Genomic DNA, 22518 nt, shown 5'->3' with positions numbered 1-22518 from the left:
TTCTCAAGCTGTGGGGAGAATGGCAGGAGCCTACCATGGATGGCAAGGGTTTTGGGGAAAATGGTGGCAAGCAAATGAGTGTCTTAAAGATCATATCTTCAGGGCAGGAGGGAATAGGGAACATTCATTCCCCAGTAACTTGTACATGTAGCTCTTAAGCTGCTAAAGAGCAGTTTGGGGTGCAGAAAAGGCCGGGGGCGTGTAGGGAGGGGAAAAGGAAGGAACACTCAATCAACTGGTGGTCTGAGGGAGTCCTGCTACTCAAAACCAGATGTCCAGAATGCATTCCCTCCTGTCAAAGTCCTCTTGAAATCAGTGTTCACAAATGTGCATGCTGAAAACCTCAGACTTACTCTCTTTGCAACCTTCTTTTTGTTTTCCAGAGACTCCAGCTCCATTTTCATCTTAACTTTCCCTTACTCAGTTTTGGGGTATGTCAAATTGATCGGATGACTTTCTGGAATATTGATCTATTTTACTCCATTACCATATTATCCAAGCACTTGACAATTTTTAATGCATTTGTCCTTGCAGCATTCCTGTGAAATAGGGAAGTGCTATTCTCCCCTTCTCACAGATGGGGAACTGAGCCACAAAGTGACTTTCTAAATGTCACACAGGAAGTTTGTGGCACAGCAGGGAATCAAACCCAGATCCTCATCACCATAAACATTAGGCTAACCTTCCCTCTCCAGTCAATTCTGAGGATGTACGCACTGCATAATATTTGCTCAGTTTCCATCTTAATCCTGGTCATTTAAAATATACATACCTATAGTTCCATGTTGGAATACCTGAGAAACAGCAAAGGTATTAAAAACACAATTTAAGTAACTGGACAGAATAAAAATGACAGTGGCATTCTAAATTACATGACTAGTGGACAAGATACTTGGGTTGGGAGATGGAAAATCTGAATTTTTTTCACAGCTTTGTCACTGACAGGCTGTGTGACCTTGAGTAAATCACTTAATATTTCTATGTGCTTTTTAAAATCTGTAAAATGGCAATGAAACTTTTTTTAGTACTCCTGAAGTGTAAGGATGAATTTGGAAATGGAAGGATGAAGAGCTATGTTTAGGTAGTTTAGTTTAGGGCATATCTTTCTCAAACAGAAGCAGGGTGAGAAGTGATATCCACTCACCAGACATAAAAACAATTTCTGGCTGATCTCCATTTGAATGAGTGGATCCAGTTCAAGTGTTGCATAAAACAAAGTATTGTACTTGTCCAGAATTAATTACCTGGATTAGGGTAGTACAGATGTAGTTATTGGACACTTTTTTTTTTAATTAAATATCCCAGACAAAAATAGCTAGCTGCTATATCTACCTCCATGATTTCTAAACTGAAATCAGTTGGATTATAAACTTAAATTAACTCGTGGCACCATCCCTTAAAAAAAATGGGAATCCTTAATGGTGAGGTTTTTGGTGAGAAGGAAGACTTTAAATACCAAAAATTTGCAGAAGTATGTCCTGTTAGTTCTCTGTATAAAATGCATGGGCTTATACTGTGGAGTATTATTGTAACCGGATATACACTACTGTTAGTTTGATATATGGAAGATATAAATCATGGGAGGGGGGAAAAAACATGTAAGAGGCATTTACTTTCTTCTCTACAAACTTAAGATCACTCTGAAATGGACCTACTATTAAATGGCAGCTTAGTATTAGAAGTACTTGTGGATGAACGTTTGGAGAGCTTGGAGTCCAGTGGTGTGTGTTTGGTCTCCTCAGAATTCAAAACACTCTTGTTTATGATTTTAGAAGATCAGGGAGGCTTAGAATCAAAACCTGTCTTTTTTTTTTTTTTTTTTCCTTTTTCTTTGGGGGGGGGGGGGGCATTTAGTTTTGTAAGTGCCTAGGTATAAACTAAAACTAACCATGTTATCTCACAGGATAATTATATTTGAGCACTCTTGCGGGATTGTGGTCCGTTCTCCTACAGCAAGTTTACTGTTGACTGTGTTGACAATCCCATAAGAGGATAAGGCAGTAGAATAATAACTTAAACAAGGCTTAAATGCCTTCTTTTAACTAATCTATTTTTTTAAAAAGCCACTATACCTATCCTCTTCCGCTTTGTGAAAATAAATGCCTGAGTCACCAACTTAGTCTGCAAAAAAAATCTTGTAGACAGTACAAGGAAGGATGTTTGACTTTCCTTAATACCCTTGACTAAAAAGCCGTGTCCTCTTGTCTGATTCTTCAGCCGCTCAAGGCCTTGGGCCGCTAAGCTGCTTTCTGGTGGCTTTTTGCTTTTTTAAAAATAGGACTAATAACAGGACTGGAAGTTAGTGGTTACCTAAAGATCAACTGTCATGACCTGATTACATTCAATATGGGCAACCAGAGGACGGTCCCAAATGTATACCTGGTGTTTCAAAAGGGCTAGTTTCCCAAAGCTGAGGAAAATTATGAGCAACACTGATCTGGAGGAAAAATTTTGAAAAATGGGAGAGTCCTTTAAGAGTTTATTAGGTGGCCAAAAAGCCACAGCTTTGGCTAGAAGCGCATCCTGGTGCAGTGAAGGCAGCAATTATAAATGACAAAATCAATGTAGCACATGTAAAGAGAAATAGCAATTGACATAAACTAGAAATCATGAAATGTATAAAATAAGGGAAGCTAAAGGCATCTGGGAAAAATCCATCACTGGTAAGGCTGAGGACAATAAGTAATCTTAGTATTGTGTGCTAGGAACAAAAAAATCTAGGAATGTTGTTGGTCCATGAGTAGATGGAGGTGGTAAAATTATTAATGATGCAAAAAAGGCAGAACAAATATTTCAGTTCTGTATTCAGGAAGAAGATGCATGATATACTTATTGTACAAAGATGAAGTATCTTCTAGAACAGTGATCTCCAAAGATTTTTGGATTGTGCAACCCCACGGTGCTGCCAAAGAAAGAAGGAGGGAAGATCTGCCGCAGGTGTGACGTGAGGGGGGCAGGGCGGGGGGAGAGAAGACCTGCTGCAGGCATGCAGAGCTGCTGCTGAAGAAAAACAACAGTGGAGTGCTGTCTAGTGGCGCTCCTCCTTCTGCACACCCCCTGGGGTGTGTGCACCACACTGTGGAGACCACTGTTCTAGAAAACTGCATTAGGGATGATCTTTTTTTTTTTTTTTTTCCTTCCATTTGAACCAATCCAGAAAATAAGACACAGTAGTTAAATTTTGGTAATATTGCTTATATTTTAACTATTAACCTTAAGGTCTGTCTCCTCTCTTTCCCTTCTTTCACAGGTTGCTTTTGTTGTCTTAGTATTTTTAGCAGGTATATATTGTTCTTATGTAAACCCAAATGAGGACGAATGCCCCGGAAACTACACCAACCCACTTAAGGTGCAAAGTGTCATAATCATTGCAAAGGTAATTCTGTGGATTCTGCATGTTGTCTTTGAACGATATCTTCAGCATCATCACAGTAAAGTCAGATGCAGAGGATACCTCATGATCTACCGATCAACAAGACATCTTAAAAGACTGCCACTCCTTATACATTCTACAGGTGAGAGAAACCGATTTGCATTTTTCTTTTACCGATTCTGTATCAAAAAATACCGTGAACTGAACTACTTCATCTACGCTTTATGAACTCATAATTTTTAAGATTGTGGCACACTAGTTTGTTTGAGAGTGCTATGCTTAATAGTTAAATACAAACTTCCCTGCTCTTGCTTTTATTACTGTAGCAGCAGGCCAGAATTCAGCTGAGTTGAAATAGATTCAGAAATAGTAGCCATTGACTAGATGTCTTGTCCCATCAACTAAATCAAGTAGTCATAATGTCCTTGGAGCAAACATGTGCTGCATTTGGCTGCTAGTCATTTTGCCCTGTTTCTGACTGGTGGCTGATAAAATGCTGACTTGCATGCATCCACAGGGCCCCAGGAATGCTCTTGGCTGACTTTACTTTCTGAAGCCATTGTAGGCTTCATATAGTAATAAGAACCTGCACTACTTAGTCAGCGTGCCCACTTCTGAGCTTGAGTCTGCAGTCAAACTCCAGAATTTAAGAGAAAAGGGTGTTCAGGTTGGAGAAAAGCAGTCATGTAACATGCCCCATTAAAAAAAGGCTGGGGTGGGGAACAGTTATGTGGTCTACTCTAGGTCCTCATGAAACAGCACAGACTTTCTCATTTGCTTGTATGGAGAGATCATGTGCATTTGTGGAAAGTGTTTCCAAGGGGTGCATTCCATAACTGCAAAATGGAAGAAAAGAAAGTCTGAAGAGGTCTCATCCCCTTCACCATTTCCACATACTCCAACTTCTAATACGACTTAGACCATATGTACACTATAGCAGCACAGCTACAGCACTGCTTGTGCTCTGCTGTAGCATAGATGCTTCCTATATTGGAGATAATGAAGGAAACCCCTTCCACCAAGGTGGTAGCTAGGTTGATGGAAGAACTCTTCCGTCAGTCTAGCCATGTATACACCGGGGTTAGGTTGACCTAACTGTGACACACAAGGCATGATGGTTTTTCACAGCCCTAGTTAGGTTGATTCCTGATTTTTGAGTGTAGCCCAGGTCTAGGCTGCATGTTGCTGAAGTTTCAAGCAAAATAAAACTCCTTAATTTGCAGCAGGATTCATGTTACGAATGCTACTTCATCCCTACTTTTCCTGGGGAGAAGAGGATTCTTGGCAGCATTTTAACTCTGTACATTCTTTAGTTTTACTTTTTCTTCCTAGTGGCAGCAAGCATAGGAGGTGTTTAACGAGCAGCAGCTGTCCAGCTTTTTCCAGAAACTGAACTTAATTCTTGTCTAAAATCATATCATGGTCATGGCTCTTTTTTAATAGGGGGCCTTTTTATTGGAAGGCAGTGATTGTGGAGAGTACAATAAGCTGAGTACATAGTGTGCTTCAGATCGCTGAAATGGAAACTTCTCTCAATTATTTTGTGTGTGTGTGGTCTTGCAGTTTGATGTACTGATTTCCTTATGTTCGTTAAACTATGTCCCTTTTGCAAGCTTAGGGCTTCTAGTATATGTAATGGTTAAAATTCCAAGTGTGTAAACACCCAAGCGAAACTTCCTTGTTGGGGGTGAGGGTCAACTTCCCTCAAACACTACTGAGAAGTGAAGGTGGAAATTAAATGGGATGCCACATTTCATAAAGTGGCAAATTTGGCCTTGACAGTTCAGTCATCCAACACAGTATCCTGTTCCTGCTCTGCTTTAAAGCAGTATATGAGTTCTAAACCTACCTCACAGCTGACATGTCTTATGTTCCCTAGAATATTGTAAAAACTCTACAGCACAAAAGAAGGACATGGTACCTACTCTGAAGAACTTAATTTATTATTTTATATCTGACGCAAGAAGTGCATGGGGAGGGGAATGATGACAAATGGGAGGAGAATGGGAATTCAAATATCTCTTCTGCCTGCTCTGAATTAAATGACGCTAGTGCCTTGGTGGACTACTACACTGATGTACTGAAAGGTCAAATATTAGACAATAGGTATAACATTCTTGTCAATCAATGATGACATTACTGATTCATTGTATATCTTAGCTGTCACTGAATTTTGTGCATTTGCTTGAAGGCTTCAAGAACTATAGAATGAAGCATTCTAGTCCTGTAGGACTTAAGTTTCACAAATAACTGTAGTTATGAACACTTGTCTCTTTCTTACTCTTGTGTGATTTAAATTGCATACCAGTCATGTTTTTCCATTCCATAGCTATAATCCATCTAGCCTAACAAACAAGAGTCCACTGGGATGTAGGTATTGGAGGAGGGAATTTTTGAGCCATTTTTGGTTATTAGCTAGACTAAAACACGTAAATGTCATGTCTGTTTTTTCTTTTAAGGAAATGCAGCCCTGCTTCTGATACTGTCAGCTCAGCATTCCTTTCCTAACTACAGTAAAAAGTATCTCTACCTTATCCTTGGAGTCTTGTGTCTGGAGCTGATTTCTTCTTTGACATGCATAGTCATTTACACAGGTAAAAATTGTAATTATTGCCTTGTTGCGTGGCCTCCTTACAATAGCTACTAAACTCTATTTTCTCAGCATAGTACAATAATTTTTGGCACCAGAAGACTTGTTTTACAATCATAGCTGCAAACTGGCTTCTCAGTATCTGTACACATTGCAGACAATCAGATGTTCTTGTTTAAAACAAACTGGGAAGTCATTTGGCAACATTTGGCTTAAACGCTAAATATTGCCAGATAAAAACTAGGCTAGTTGTTGGAGTTTAAGGCACTGTCCCATGAAGTTAGTGATGTAGTGAAACTGCAGTAATTAAAATAGACGTAAATGTCTAGCACAGATTGCTAGTGTGCTTTCATGACAGTTTCGTCAGACAGATATGCTCAATGTTTTTGTTTTTTGTTTTTAACTGTGACTCAAAGAACTAATCTTCTTCTTGCCTCGTCAAAACTACTTTCCTTTGGCATGTGTAACTTAAATGTTTCAGCTGGTATATGGCCTGTCTCAATCTTCAAACTTGCAATTTCCTTCCAGTTCCTCTTCTCTCCCTCTTTCCCCAATCTTATCACATCTAGTATTTGTTGATGGTTAGTAGTTCTAAAGTGACACTCAGACTTTTGGAATCCCTACTTAGTTATATGAAGCAATATGTATCTCTAGCCCACGTTCACTAGAACACTAACAGCTGGTACAAAATAATTAATTTAATGTAGAATACTGTATAGCATTACTGACCTGATGGGTTTGGCCTAATCCTCCAGGACTATGTTTTGTTTGTTCTATTAAACCATCACAATAAAACTCAAATTTAGATGACGAGATTGCTTGTATGCCAGGCTGAAAGATCATAGGAGTGACCTAGACAACATGAAATAAACGTCTACTCCTGGCTGCCACTAGTAAGGAAAACAAAAGGTGTTAAATACCACAAACCCAGGTAAACTAGTGTTTTGATTTTTGAAACCAGAAATTAGGTCTCCTGCTCTTTAAGCTGAGAACATAATCTTATTTAACTTCCCCTCTTGAGCTGTTGCACATGGAGTCTTTATTGCTACAGTGAAATACACAGACTAATACTACAAAGTGATATCTATTTTTATATCTTGCTTTTAAACACCATGTAAATGTCATTGTTCTTTAACTCCTGGGAATCTTCATTTTCTTTACACTTTTTTTTTTTTTAATCGGAGGGGTACTGATTGGTTTTATTTAAAGACATAGTAGGCTTTCATCAACTGTACTTACTTCTTAATGGGCTGATGTAGACAGCTTAGTGTGAAGTGAGACGACCAGTAGACTTCAGGGCAGCTCAGTTCCTGCTGGTGTCTCCTACACCACAAAATGAACGCTGACTGAAGTATCAGGTGGCTGCTAGTAGCTCAGCAAAATTACTGCGGTAGTGGAATTCAAGTTCTGGGGTCCTCTAGTTAGAAAGGAGACCAATTACAAAACTTAGTGAAGTGTTGACAAAAGAAGGGAAGGGATGAAAAGAGGTTGAGTTGAAAAGAGGAACAAAGTAGTTTCGGGGAGGGGAGAGGAAACAGCTGCTGTAACATTATGCTGCTGATTCTCATGGGACAATGCTGAAAGCCAAAGCAACTTCTAGATAGCCAGTGTTTGTCAGTAACTGACCCATAAGGTGTCTCAACTTAAAACTCTAGGAGAAACTTCATGACTAGAGAAAAGCCTAGTTAGTGACTTGCTATAAAGTTGCAGAGTGTAGTTTATTCCCAGTGTAATGGTACTCTACCAAAATCTATAAAAGCTTTGAATACAACAGTTTCAAGATCTGACTTGTCTATTTTCTTTTTAACTTGTGCTTGTAATAGTATTGAGACTATCTCAAGAAATGAAGCCTCAAATGTACCAGTCTACCTCCCTTGGCTATAATAGAGGCTCTGACACTAGAATTGTCTACATGGGGAATTTGACCAACATAGCTGCAGCAAAGTATTCCTGTATAGCTATGTTGGTATAATTTCCTCAGGTGGACACTATAGTCTGGAGTAAATGTGACTTTGGAAGTAGAGTAATTACTCCAAATAAAAATCACTTTAATAGCACTTTTATTTGCTGCAGTCGGTATCTTTTCCATTGTGGATATCTACTTTTAATAAGTGGATATTGTTGAAATAGTTTTCTCCATTTTCAGCATAGTAAAGTAAATAAAATATCCTAATGAAAAATAGTGAGAGTTGATTTAGTGGTGTGCTTTTAGCTAAACACCCCCCCGCCCCCAAAAGGCTGGAACATAGTTACAAAGACCTGCATCACAGAAACAGCCATCATCCACTGCCTTGAAAACTAAAGCACAGATAGTGCACTAGCAATAAGATTTCTACCACAAGCAGAATAACCCAGTGGGATGCCATTGCTCTCCCTCCATTACCCAACTTACACCTTTCATCCTGGGTATGGGGGAAGGGAAGGTAATGGAAACACCTTACAGGTTCTGTTCTCGTGGTGGTTGCCTCCACTCTGTTTTGATTTGGGCTTTCCACAATAGCACTTGTTTTTCCTAACTGTCTTCTGAACGGTCACATTCCTCAAACTTCTTCAAACTGCTCGATAGACCGAATAGTTTCTTACTGCAAATGTTACAATCTAAACAAAGTACTCCATTGCTTGCCTTGCTCACACTGATATTCAAAGAGCAAAGAATTAGGTATTTCTTTCTCAGCCTTGATCTCTTGTCCTATTTTAACTGGATAAACAACCAAGAAAATGTTGGTCTCCATACTAGTGTTTGAAGCTGAGCTTCATTCTCTAAACCTGCATGCGCCTTTAAACAAATATTCATTGAAACGGAGCTTCACACCCCTTTAAAAGATGAGGAGGCTCTGTAATCCCATCTAATTGATGTCGGTTCAAGATATACTGCAAATTGGTAAAGGAAGTGAGGGCTTTTTGGGTGGGGGGGGGGCAGGAGAGACTTAAATTGATACAGAACCACACATAGTGACTTCATGCACAAATTCTGTTAAAGGCCAAACTTCTGAAGTAAAACGAATTTGGGATGGGTTACAGCACTGAAAAGGCATAACCTAAATGGAGGGTCCATCCCACCATTTAGATCTTGGTATTTCTGACAGAGCACTACCTGAGTGTGAGCATTAAGGCTCTCTGGCAGGATGTTTGGTTTCTTATCGCAGAACTTGGAGCATTTTTCTCTCAAATGTTTGAAGTCCCCCTCCAAAACAAACACTTGCCTGGAATTCTTTCTAGTACACAGATGTCTGTTAAAGTATGTGGCTCTAAGATGAAAGCAGTGTTGATTAACATTTTTAAGTGAGTTTGAGGATAGGTCTATATTAGAAACTTTTGCCAGTATAGTAACATAGGCTGGAGGCATAATTTTCTTACAACAGGTGTATACCAGCAAATCCTCCTAGTGGAGTTACAGTTTATACCAGCATACAAATGTGTTTTGCCAGTACAGCTTTTCCCTCAAACGAGCATAAGCTAGTATAAACTGCATCTACACTAGGAGGATTTGGTGGCAAAACTGTACCAGTCACTATAGTTTCAAGTGTAGACCTGGCCTAAGGAACTCTGAAGTCTCTCAGGTTAGGTAATTCTCTTATGATAAACCACTTTTGGTAAGCTTTTCTTCTCCCCTCCAGAAGTGTTATAGTTTAATCTGTTCTGATGTATTCTGCTTATTTGTTTTTAAACTAAAGTGTTTTCACTAACTCAGCTGAAAGATCATAAACAATCTCAAACAGGGTTGTGCCATATTTCCTCTTCTGGCACCAGAAAGTAAACTGTCTTGTTCTGGCTCACACATGTTAAAGAATGGGTAGGTAGATTTTGTATTGCTACCAAACCACTTGCACTGTCACTTGAAATAGTCCCACAACACTGGCTATGGATTCTCTTGCAATTGTCCTCAAAATATATTGGGGACTATACCAATTCCAAACATTCCCTGCCCTGAAGAGTTCACACGTTTTATTAAGTGCTCAACTTAATTTAGCTCTAATGGGGCATACAGTAACTAGACTAGCTAGTCCATAAATGTCTCTAGTTTACATCTTTTTGTGCTGTGGAGTTGCAGTGGGGGAACCTGTCCGCCAAGGCCTTGTCTAAACACACAAGCTGTACCACTTTAACTACGCTGGCAGAAAAATCACTTCCCCCTAACCAAAATAGCTACTTACTTGTCTGCAGTTTTATGGTAATTTCAGTCCTTAATTAGGTCACTGAATGAAATGGTGACAACTTACTGTCAATGCAGGGCTGATATAAAACATAGTGACACATAACTGAGACTTGATATCTGATGCTCCTGAGTTTAGCCTTGTAGCATGGGGAGGCCAGGGCATTAGAGGAAATTTCAAATCTATATTTAACTAAAATGAACTCTTCTTGGCTATTTTCTCTGCTCCTGGCAGCAATGGGAGGCATCTTATGATTTGTGTATATTGTCAGCAGAGATATATAATTATTTAAACTCTGCACGTATAATACTGCCAAATAAAAGACTAATATTCTCACAGACAAGTCATGTTGGAAATTCCTGGTATCTCCTTAAGCTGTTTTTGCCTGTGTAATACTGTGATAGATGTGATAATTTCCTAGCCTGACATGGCTAATCTCTTGAGGGTCTTGTTTTATTCTAGCAAAGTGACCTTTTAATAAACCCTACTGCATTCTTGACTGGTAAAGGACAATTTCTTCCATATAGAGTTAAGTGCCAAAGTAGCTTGACTCCTTTTCATAGATCCAGATTGTGATACCCTTCCTCATGTTAGGTAATGCCTTGCTCCAGATAGTCCCAGTTACCCTAACATTACTCCACAAGCAGCCCTACTAAAGTATCTGTCTGGCCTGTAATCAGTATATTTTCCTAATGGTCTACCTCTGTTCAGAGTGTAATCGTTCTAAGATCTACACATCCCCAGCTCCCATTGATTTCAAAGAGGCTTGAGGGTGCTTGGCACTTGCAAGATTGGGCCATATGTGAGGGATCAGAACAAAGCTTACTAGGCATGACAAATTCTACACTCTTCCTCTCAATTCCATATTATTCTATCCCCCAATTAAATATAATGAAGATGACCATTTGAAGGACTTATTTTTCCTTCCTCAGTGCCTTGAACTTAGAATAGGTTTTAAACTTCATTCACACACTTGAATGACCTGTCTCAGATAAAGTTTGAGGTAGAAGCAGACCACCCAGGGACAGTCTGGTTTGACTTTACAACTTGCTGAAACACTTCTGCCTTAATTACTCCTATGATCAGTCAGGCAACCTGCTTCTACATAGCAGGTGGCTTAGTAAAACTCTGAGGGGTGAGAGAGAAACATCCTTTCCTCGCTAGAGAGGCTGGAATAGAAGAGAATGGACCATTACATAAAGTAAGGTTTTAGGTATATCCTAGAGGATGTCACCCAAACTCTTATTTTAATGTCCCTTCTCTAACCAGAAATACACTGTGATACATCTCTAGCTTAACCAGGGTCTAGGTCCACACTAACCTGGATAGCCCAAAAAGGATCCGAGACTGGGACTCAGTTCACTTTCAAGGGGTAGTGTTTTCAAAAAGGTCTGTTACAATTATTAGCTTAGTTTTTAAAACTGAATGTTTAAAGTCATTTTGATATCTCTATACTTGAAACTGTATCTTAGTAGAGATTACACTTTCACATGCATTTGCATGATACTGCAGTATTTGAGTTGCAGAACTGCTGTGGAATAGTATTAAAAATGTCTTTAAACTGTCATCGAAAAATTAGTATAAGTTATACATGCTTAATCATCATGGGGGACTATTCTTGCACTTGAACCAAATTGGCATTTGTAACCTAACTATTTCTGGATCTATTAGGAAGTATAGATTATGGACATGTTTTCAGTTTCCAACTGGCACCATTAATGGCAGTCTTGTCAGCAAACCGAGTGTGTATTGATTTTTAGGCATGAAGACTGACCTACCATGTTATCCCTGTAACTGGTCCTCTAAGGTCAGATTGAGGCATACTGACCCCAACTACACTACCCTTCCCTGTGTTTAAAAGTGATAGCAACTTCTAACAGTTGTTGCAGCCAATGTGAATAGGATAAAGTGCATCAAGAACTGAGTAAAACCTGCTTTTAGTTTAAAGCATATTCAGCATGGACTATGGTAATGGAGACTCATTTGAGTGGTGTCCTATAAATGCACACATGGGGTGCACAATCATAACTCTTCAGGAATTGACGCAGTCTGAGCAGGTAGTAAGTCCTTAAATAATGTGCATTAACAATACAGAGTGAACTGCCACACAAATATCAGGACTTTCATGGGGATTTTCTGAGATTTTAATATAGTTATTAGGACTGGTTGATCATAACTATACAGCACTCCCACACAAGAACTGTTGTATATGAGATTGGAATGCTGCAAATAGAAAAGGGAAATGATCACTAAAGATACAGACAATGTGGCTCCTAGCCTGCTCTCTAAAGAGGTGTTTTGTAAACTTGGCAGATTTGTACACAATTAAGCACAAGACAATACAGGCAGCAGAGAGCAAGCAAGTGAGTTTTGTCATCTTTTGTGGGGGGGGGAAAGACACAGGAAGTTTTCTTTTTCAAAGAGCCTCTTATCACTTCAGGAAATGTAACATTCCCCACTGCTTGGGGCTCTCAAAGCTAGTGCAAGCTCCACAATTCTCAGGCATGCCCTTATGCAATTTTGAGCAGCAGGATCAAAGGAAAAAATGCCAATTCCTAATGTGTAACCTGACCCTCTTGTTGGGCTCCCTGGGTATCTCCCCACTGATACTTTTGAGGCAGGTTTGAACTCTGTGTAGGACTCTGAGTTGAGGAGATAGACCACGCTATTAAAAACTCTCCATTAACTACCTCTTTTTATTTCAGTGAAAATAAGCAATTTCAACAAGGCAAGGCCAAGGCCTGATATAATTGAAGAAGAAAAGATGTATGCTTACCCCAGTCACATTACTTCGGAGATTGGATTCAGGTAACCGCTTCAGTTAGTTTATTTGGGTAACTCTGTAAACACTTAGCATCAATTTCTGTACAGAATGGCATGTGGGACCTTAAAGCTATAAGGAAAAATAGAAAGGTGATATAAAAATGCCTTAATGGACTTCTGTAGCATTATGGCTGCTATATTATTTTCACAAAAATCAGAAACTGTAAAGAGTCCCCCTCAGCAATGGTAACTTGGTAGAATACAAAAATACTTAATCATGAAAAGGGTATGTCATTTGCCTTAATTGGTACATAGGGGCCATGTGACAGTTATTGGTGAAATTTTATATGAATCTCTCCTATGATGTAACTAGCTGTGCTTAGTCTCCTAACATAATTGGTTTTAAGCAGTCTGTGGAGAAATACTGATGTCTTGGATGTCATTTCAAATGTGTCTTTGTATAAACCAAGGAACTCTTGCCCAGAAAGTATTGGGTTGATAGCTGGGAGGGAAGTAAATTGGGTGCTCCTTGCTAGACAGTAAGAAGGACTTTTGCAGCTTGAGGTCAGGGATTTCTCTCTTAGGCTGGGGTCAGGAGTATCTAACAGCTAGTATGGGGTTAGAAGTAGAATTTCTCTCCAAATGTGGAAATATACAGATATATTGCATTTTTTTTGTTGGCAGAGGGTAGAGAGACCATGAATAAGCCTATTTGGAGAGACCATCATTCAGCCTGCTCATGTTAACCTGACAAACACCCTGATCCATGTACTTTTTTTGACTACTACATATTTCAGCAACTGGAATGTGTTTAAACGTTTGATCTATTCAAAGATTAGGGTACTGTTTTGGGGGAGTGGGGGGAACTACTGCTCCTTGCATCTAAGCTAGACTGCATGTGTACTAGATCTACTAGATCACATGCCCTGGTTCTCATGGGTGACTTTAATTTTCCTGATATCTGCTGGGGGAGCAATACAGCGGTGCATAGACAATCCAGGAAGTTTTTGGAAAGTGTAGGGGACAATTTCCTGGTGCAAGTGCTAGAGGAGCCAACTGGGGGGGAGCTTTTCTTGACCTGCTGCTCACAAACTGGGAAGAATTAGTAGGGGAAGCAAAAGTGGATGGGAATCTGGGAGGCAGTGACCATGAGTTGGTTGAGTTCAGGATCCTGACACAGGGAAGAAAGGTAAGCAGCAGGATACGGACCCTGGACTTCAGGAAAGCAGACTTTGACTCCCTCAGGGAATGGATGGGTAGGATCCCCTGGGGGATTAACATGAAGGGGAAAGGAGTCCAGGAGAGCTGGCTGTATTTCAAGGAATCCCTGTTGAGGTTACAGGGATAAACCATCCCGATGTGCCGAAAGAATAGTAAATATGGCAGGCGACCAGTTTGGCTTAACGGTGAAATCCTAGCGGATCTTAAGCATAAAAAAGAAGCTTACAAGAAGTGGAAGGTTGGACATATGACCAGGGAAGAGTATAAAAATATTGCTCGGGCATGTAGGAATGAAATTAGGAGGGCCAAATCGCACCTGGAGCTGCAGCTAGCGAGAGATGTTAAGAGTAACAAGAAGGGTTTCTTCAGGTATGTTGGCAACAAGAAGAAAGCCAAGGAAAGTGTGGGCCCCTTAATGAATGAGGGAGGCAACCTAGTGACAGAGGATGTGGAAAAAGCTAATGTATTCAGTGCTTTTTTTGCCTCTGTCTTCACGAACAAGGTCAGCTCCCAGACTGCTGCACTGGGCATCACAACATGGGGAATAGATGGCCAGCCCTCTGTGGAGAAAGAGGTGGTTAGGGACTATTTAGAAAAGCTGGACGTGCACAAGTCCATGGGGCCGGACAAGTTGTATCCAAGAGTGCTAAAGGAACTGGCGGCTGTGATTGCAGAGTCATTGGCCATTATCTTTGAAAACTCATGGCGAACGGGGGAAGTCCCGGATGACTGGAAAAAGGCTAATGTAGTGCCAATCTTTAAAAAAGGGAAGAAGGAGGATCCTGGGAACTACAGGCCAGTCAGCCTCACCTCAGTTCCTGGAAAAATCATGGAGCAGGTCCTCGAAGAATCAATCCTGAAGCACTTACATGAGAGGAAAGTGATCAGGAACAGTCAGCATGGATTCACCAAGGGACGGTCATGCCTGACTAATCTAATCGCCTTCTATGATGAGATTACTGGTTCTGTGGATGAAGGGAAAGCAGTGGATGTATTGTATCTTGACTTGAGCAAAGCTTTTGACACGGTCTCCCACAGTATTCTTGTCAGCAAGTTAAAGTAGTATCGGCTGGATGAATGCACTATAAGGTGGGTAGAAAGTTGGCTAGATTGTCGGGCTCAACGGGTAGTGATCAATGGCTCCATGTCTAGTTGGCAGCCAGTGTCAAGTGGAGTGCCCCAGGGGTCGGTCCTGGGGCCGGTTTTGTTCAATATCTTCATAAATGATCTGGAGGATGGTGTGGATTGCACTCTCAGCAAATTTGCGGATGATACTAAACTGGGAGGAGTGGTAGATACGCTGGAGGGCAGGGATAGGATACAGAGGGACCTAGACAAATTGGAGGATTGGGCCAAAAGAAATCTGATGAGGTTCAATAAGGATAAGTGCAGGGTCCTGCATTTAGGACGGAAGAACCCAAAGCACAGCTACAGACTAGGGACCGAATGGCTAGGCAGCAGTTCTGCAGAAAAGGACCTAGGGGTGACAGTGGACGAGAAGCTGGATATGAGTCAGCAGTGTGCCCTTGTTGCCAAGAAGGCCAATGGCATTTTGGGATGTATAAGTAGGGGCATAGCGAGCAGATCGAGGGACGTGATCGCCCCCCTCTATCCGACATTGGTGAGGCCTCATCTGGAGTACTGTGTCCAGTTTTGGGCCCCACACTACAAGAAGGATGTGGAAAAATTGGAGAGAGTCCAGCGAAGGGCAACAAAAATGATTAGGGGTCTGGAACACATGACTTATGAGGAGAGGCTGAGGGTACTGGGATTGTTTAGTCTGCGGAAGAGAAGAATGAGGGGGGATTTGATAGCTGCTTTCAACTACCTGAGAGGTGGTTCCAGAGAGGATGGTTCTAGACTATTCTCAGTGGTGGAAGAGGACAGGACAAGGAGTAATGGAGGTTTAGGTTGGATATTAGGAAAAACTTTTTCACTAGGAGGGTGGTGAAACACTGGAATTTGTTACCTAGGGAGGTGGTGGAATCTCCTTCCTTAGAGGTTTTTAAGGTCAGGCTTGACAAAGCCCTGGCTGGGATGATTTAGTTGGGGATGGGTCCTGCTTTTGAGCAGGGGGTTGGACTAGATGACCTCCTGAGGTCCCTTCCAACCCTGATATTCTATGATTCTATGTATATCAAATCTGTGACTAAATACCCCATAGTGTGTGAAACACTAGCATGGAAGTAGTCTGTTGGTGTGGTGCTGAGAACACAGCAGAAAGATCTAACAGTTCTGCTAGTCAGTCTCTTCTGAACCTTTAATGTTCATAATTTCAAACTTCCATGCACTTTCTGGAGAAACTGATGTGTGACCCTCCCCCCAAATATACCTGAGCAGCACAGAAACCCAGGATGTAGGGAAGGTCTTCAGTTGTGTTGTCCTCTTATCACATTGGAGGGTGTGTGTGTGTGTGTGTGTGTGGGGGGGTGTATAGTACAATCTCTATAAGGGATCACAACCCTTATTGATTCAGCTCCCCTCTTGACTCATTCTCAAACATTCTGAGAACATTTCTGCACCACTTCATAGTAAGACCACCTGCGCTTAGCAAGAGACTTATTAACCCCTTGAATAAATTGTTTAAAGAGCAGGTCTACTGTGAAAAGTTCTGTAAAAGGAAGACAGAGATTAGAATTCCATGCTTTCTTGTTCTCTAGATCAGATGTCTCCTTAAGAATAACTTTGCAGGGCTGATAATCCAAGCTGGGATCTGAGAAGAGCTGTTTCCTTCCTTCTCATACTTGCCCAGTAGTAAAAGTCCTACAGGCCATATTTTGCCCTCAATAACTTGTGCAGCCCTGTTGGCTTAAGTGGGTTTGTACTGGTGTAACTGACAGGCCCTGGAACTGTAACTATTAAACAACTCTATTGATGTACAAGAAGAGAATGCAACTCTGGTTCTGTAGGGTTAACAAGAATACAGACTAGGGAAGCTTCTTAAACATGGCAACTTCTGTGCCAAGTTATTCTTCAGAGTAGAACTGCACTCTAGGACACATTGTATTGTACTCGGAAGTCAACTGAAGATTGTATTTGGGTCTATGTGGACAAGACTATATGCATGTTCAAACACCTGTTTCAAGCTTTATAAAAGCCTTAAATTTATTAGAGCATAAATTCTAGGATTTAAGTGTGACATGTTCCTCCTAATGTGTTCTTTGGAAATCCAAAGGATTTTTTTATTTAGAAATCCTCTCTAGGCCAACAAGAATGTAACTTCAGCCAGCATGTATGACTGTTACTCGTCTGAAAAAAGGTCATTGGGTGGCACTACTAGAACTAATTATAGTTAAGGTTGTACAACTTTCTCCATTAAAGACCCTGTTTTCAGTTGTATAACTACCAGACTTTTGCTGTTTGGGCTGAAATTCCAATTCAGCCACCTGCTTCTGAACTTTTGGAACATTTTCAGCAAACATGGTTCAGTAATCTTAAAGAGAGAATGTGGGAAAGAGTCATCTTATCCATGGCTTATTTGTAGGAATTGCATGGCTGACAAGCTGTAGCATCTCCATGCTCTGGAGGGACTCAAAACTTGGCATTTTACTGGGGTTTTGTTGGTGGGGATAATAATGCATACGCACAAGGAGCTGGGTTAAAGTTGAACCAGGTAACCTTACATCTGGCACTGGCTAATTCTAGAGTGCTTGACTTTGTAACTTTAAAGTTTAAATATAGTTCTTTTAATTATTAGCATAATGGTGTCAGTGCTGAGTTGCAAAGGAAAAACTGATCCAAGTAATCACTTATTATGGAGGATACTGCTTCTTGAAGTCTCCTGTGAACTATTTTCAGCTGCATCATACAAACAAGTGCTCTTTGTTATTAGTTTAACTGTAAATTGGAATGCATTTTTCTGGGGCCTAAGTGAGGCTAATGGGCTCTGGCAATGACTACTAAATTATAAACCTTCCTATCTATTCTTCTTGACTCTTTATGGTAAGTAACTTCTCAATTCAGGCTATAAGAAGAAGCCATTACAGCATTCTTTAGTACAAGAAAACTGGCTAAATTCTAGCCAACAGCCAAGCACTTTGCATTTGATACTTTTGCCTTTTTATAGAACCTTTTCTTAACATCAAGCCATGTAGTGTATTTAGATATGTGTTCTATTTTAGTTATGGTTTGATAGTCTTTGAAATGCCTCCAAATATATTGCTTATATCCAGAATAGAGTATCTCAGTGCAAGTACACTACATGGCTTGAAGCTTAAAAAGCTGTATGCAAACCAGAGCAAAGAGTAAGCCAGCTACAACAAAATGAAATGAACTTGTTTATGTACACTATTGAGGCACCAAATCTTTGAATGAGGAGTACAGCACTAGCAAACTTTAAGTTTATAGCTTTTACCAAAACTTTTCTGTTCAAATAACTTCTGAATATTATTGTAACGTTGTCTCGTTACCATGTTAAGTTTTAGCAGAAGATGTTTAACACTAAAGTTAAACTATATTTATTTGCCTGGAAGAGGACCTGTGTTTAATGGCTAACTCCCTACCCTTCCCCTCTGACCCTTTCCCCTTAGGATAATTCAGTTAAATTTGAGAGACCAGGTGGATTTTTAACCACTTTATTGAAAACCACAATAGAATCCAAAGGAATGCTTACTTTACTTTCTGTACGGCATCCTGGGATCAATTTCACTCCCTTCTGGGTGGCCTGGGCAGATGAACCTTCCTCTCTGTTCAGAGTCTGTCTCCTCTCCACACAGAGAAGCTTTTAACTTGAGAGATATAGAGTGGGGTTATGTTTGTGCCTTGTAATTGTCCTATGCATAGCCTTCCCAGACAGGTCCAACCACGGCTTCCCCTACTACCGAAAAATATGGAATTCAGACGTACTACAACATTAAACAAAACACATGGTAAAACAGCGATGGGATGAACATCGTAACTAGAAGGTAAAAGTGCCTTGACAAAAGGATCTAAGGGTGCTGCCTATATGGGGCCTCTCCAATCCCCTATCACCCACATAGTTTTGCTAAATGTTCAGATATTCCTCTTATGGCCCAAACTATTGTCTCACGGTAGGAAAGTAATCAAGAGGAACTAAACCAAAGTCATGAGAAGAGGTTTGTAGAACTATCATCAGTTAGTGCCAATCTCTTCTATGTGTAGTGATAAAAAGTTTGTAATATATTCCTTTAACATGAATTGTGAATGACTTTCCTCCTTTTCTTATGTCTTCAAGGGAAAGCTCAGGTTTGGAAGAAATAGTTGAAAAGCAAGGAGATGTGATAGACTATCTCCAGCGACACAATGCCCTGCTCAGCAAGAAACTACTAGCACTAACATCACAGCAAATCAGAGGTTAGAAATATCCAGGAAGCTGCTGCTGCATTTCAAGAGGAATCCAAAGCAATGTAATTTGATTTGGAGGACATACAACACAACTTGATTACTGTCTCTAATGGAAGTAGTATAGCTCTCAAGTTGGAAGTATGCATTCATATTAGAAATGTAAAATCTGCAGCTGGAGATACTGACTAGTCTGAACAGACACTTTCTTTGAGGACGTTAACTTTTGCTGGGCTGAAGTTGGACCTGAGCTCCCTGACTAAACTTTGTTTTTACATTGTTCAATTGAGATTTTTTTGCACAGCTGTAACAAACTCCAAACTACCAAAGTCTTCTGTGCTTCTAGAACCCAAACATTTGTTTTCCAGAATGAAACATTGCAAGGTATGGACCCTTCTGACTTTCTGGGTTCCTTATTGTAGAGGATAAGATGAAATCAAATATTGTAACATGCTATAACTGTGCTCCGTGTCTACCATGTTGAGTTTTTAAAGGCTATTTGTTTCAATATTCCCTAAACACACGTCCATAGTTGGAGTGGAAGAGTCTATAGAGTAAATTGAAGAGACTCTGTTTCTGGATCAGTGTCTTTTGCTGTTGTGGTGGGTTTTTTGTTTAGTTTTTTCCCTTTGACCTAAAAGGGGTAACTACACAAATGGGGAAATGAAGCAAAGATGAAGAATCAGGTGTCTGGTCTAAAACACATCCAAGTCTCTCCTTTGTATGCAGGAAAAGCAGGATTTCACTTCTCTAAGCATAGTATGAAAAACTAGGCTTGCAGACATTTGATCAAATTGATGGCTGATCAAGCATCTAAACAGAATTTCAGTGTAAAATGTCTAAATCTGATTTTTAGAGCTGTCCTAAGTATTTGTGGCTTTTTTGCTGAACTTTTTCCAAAAACTATAAATAGGAACTGTTCTGCATACCAAAAAGCATCAGCATTAAATATTTATATTCGGAGAGAGCTTTTTTTGTAAACTACTCTTTAAACTTGTTGTGTTGACACTTTAGTTCAATACATGAGAATTTACAGTGGTGTGTTTTTTCTTCCCCTTAGGATGGTGCACTGTTAAGTTAGAGTCTGTAAAAGGTGCTACTGTTGCAGTTACAATGATAGCGGCTTATACAGTTTGACGACCTTTCTCTAAAGTGTTGTCATTTTAACTCTGAAGCCAATGGGGGTCATACCATGAATGGGAATTGGATTAGAATTTTCGTTACTCAAAATGTCTGTAAACATCCACCTCTATGTACTTGGAGTGGATTCTCTAGAGAAGCTGGTCCTTAAGCCTGAACACCTGCCTGCTCAGGTGACAGTGGAGCATACCCAGACCACTCCCTGAAACTTGTGTTAAAAGCCAGAGAACCATTCTCTTCTGAGTTTCTGCCACCTTGTTTTCCAAACCTTACCCTACCCATTGTGTATCCTACTCGATATTTCATGGGGAGACAGGCTAGCCTCTGAGCAAAGTAGAAAGAATCTCAGTTTAATGCTGGGAGTGGTGGTCATCTCAGAACACCAAAGGAAAATTACCCCATTCTGTCTTGGTTCTGGGACACAACTTGGTGTCCAATTCTATTGTAATCACTCGGAGTAATGAATAACATACAGTTCTTGTAGTTGAGGGACAAAAGGAAAATTGGAGACTTGCTGCTATCTAACATTATTCTTTTCGCTATAGCTGTATTTTTTAAAATACAGCTGATTTTATACTGGATATTTGAGGGATATATGAATCTTTGTTTTTAGAACACTCGGGTTTTGATGTAACTGCATGTAACCATTTGTACATATATCTGTCTGAAAAGCTGAGAATGTGACTGAAGTTCATGCACAATAAATGCAACTAAGGAAAAGTTTAAAGCCTTTCATTACAATGATCATATCTACTTTTCAAATATTTAAAATGGGAATCTCTTAATTTAAGGATTTTGGACCAGTCTGGAAAAGCAAGACTTTTGGATATGGCATTTAATCTGTACTGCCAGATAGCAGCATTTAGATGGAGAAGGCACTTTCCTAAACTGCTGATCACAGTAAAACTCTGCAAAGAGGAAGAACAGGATCTACTTGTTTATGAATACTCCAGGTGCCTATGTTCTAAAGGTAACATGAGGAGGGCTAGTAAAAACTTCTTAAGAGCGCCTCTCTCCAGCAAGTTCCTACAAAGGTGGTGGCAGCCTTATCTATCATGGATAAGTTCCTCTAAATTCCTGCTGCCCGGAAAAGAGTAAGTTTGGGTTAGCTTGATGCAGCTGGTTCCTACTGGAGCATCCCGCTGAAGCTAGCTTGTAGCAAAGTAGTAGGTAATAGCATCTTCACTCACTTGGCTGTTCTTAAAGCAAACTTCTCCACTGCATCAGTGGAAAAAGCTAATGGGCCGTGTGCAAGAGTAATACTTGGTACTAAGCCATGTGGGAAACCTGCCTAAGTGAGAGGATAGCCCAAGCAGAGCACCTCATGGCTTCTCTTACAGTGAATCCTCTAGCTCCACACCAATGGAGAAACTAAGATCTGAATGCAATGCTTGCAGACTAGAATCTAGCGCTTCTTCACAATCTCACTGGAACTAGGGCTTGGTCTAAACATGGAATTTATGTTGGTATAACTACATTGCTCAGGGGTGTGGAAAATCCACTCCTGGTCAACATAGTTACAGCGATCTAACTCCCGATGTAGAGTGCTATGTCAATGGGAGTGCTGCTACCACCTCTTGGGAACATGGAGTTTCTACGCCAACGAAAGTAGCTCTCCCATTGGCATAGGTAGCGTCTTCATTAAGTGCTACAGTGGTGAAGCTGCACCACTGCAAGTGTAGACGAGCCCTTGGTTTTGCTATTGCTGTCTAATAATAGAGCACAATCTTAAATTCAGATTTGGTTCAGCTATAGCTGCCTTCTGTGACCTCAGTTTTTCTGTCCCATTCTGAGACTTAATTGCTCAATCCGCAAGAAGCGTCCTTTGGAGGATTCCCCGGAAAACAAATCATAAGAGGTCTCTGAGCCTTGCAAGGGTGAGTCTGGTGGCTCAGACAATGGTGGGGGCAAAAAAGGGCCAGGGACAGGTACCACGAGATTTCCAGCCCCCAGAGGATTTCCAGAGTGGGCTGGAG

At 40.4% G+C, this 22518-nt stretch overlaps 1 protein-coding gene across 1 annotated transcript in view; it reads left to right on the top strand.

The window, feature by feature from the left end:
• Nucleotides 1-21319, top strand: part of TMEM192 (transmembrane protein 192) — a 39055-nt gene extending 17736 nt beyond the window's left edge. The window contains exons 3-6 of the mRNA XM_073341536.2: nucleotides 3251-3515; nucleotides 5833-5967; nucleotides 12823-12925; nucleotides 19296-21319. Coding sequence (XP_073197637.1) covers nucleotides 3251-3515; nucleotides 5833-5967; nucleotides 12823-12925; nucleotides 19296-19419 — 627 coding nt within the window. The 3' untranslated portion in view covers nucleotides 19420-21319. The remainder of the gene's footprint in view (nucleotides 1-3250; nucleotides 3516-5832; nucleotides 5968-12822; nucleotides 12926-19295) is intronic.
• The last annotated feature ends 1199 nt before the right edge of the window (nucleotides 21320-22518 follow it).

Source organism: Lepidochelys kempii, chromosome 4 (assembly GCF_965140285.1).
Source record: "Lepidochelys kempii isolate rLepKem1 chromosome 4, rLepKem1.hap1, whole genome shotgun sequence".
NCBI lineage: Eukaryota > Metazoa > Chordata > Testudines > Cheloniidae > Lepidochelys > Lepidochelys kempii.
Note: the sequence above shows the minus strand (reverse complement) of the source record. Positions and strands in the feature narration are given on the sequence as shown.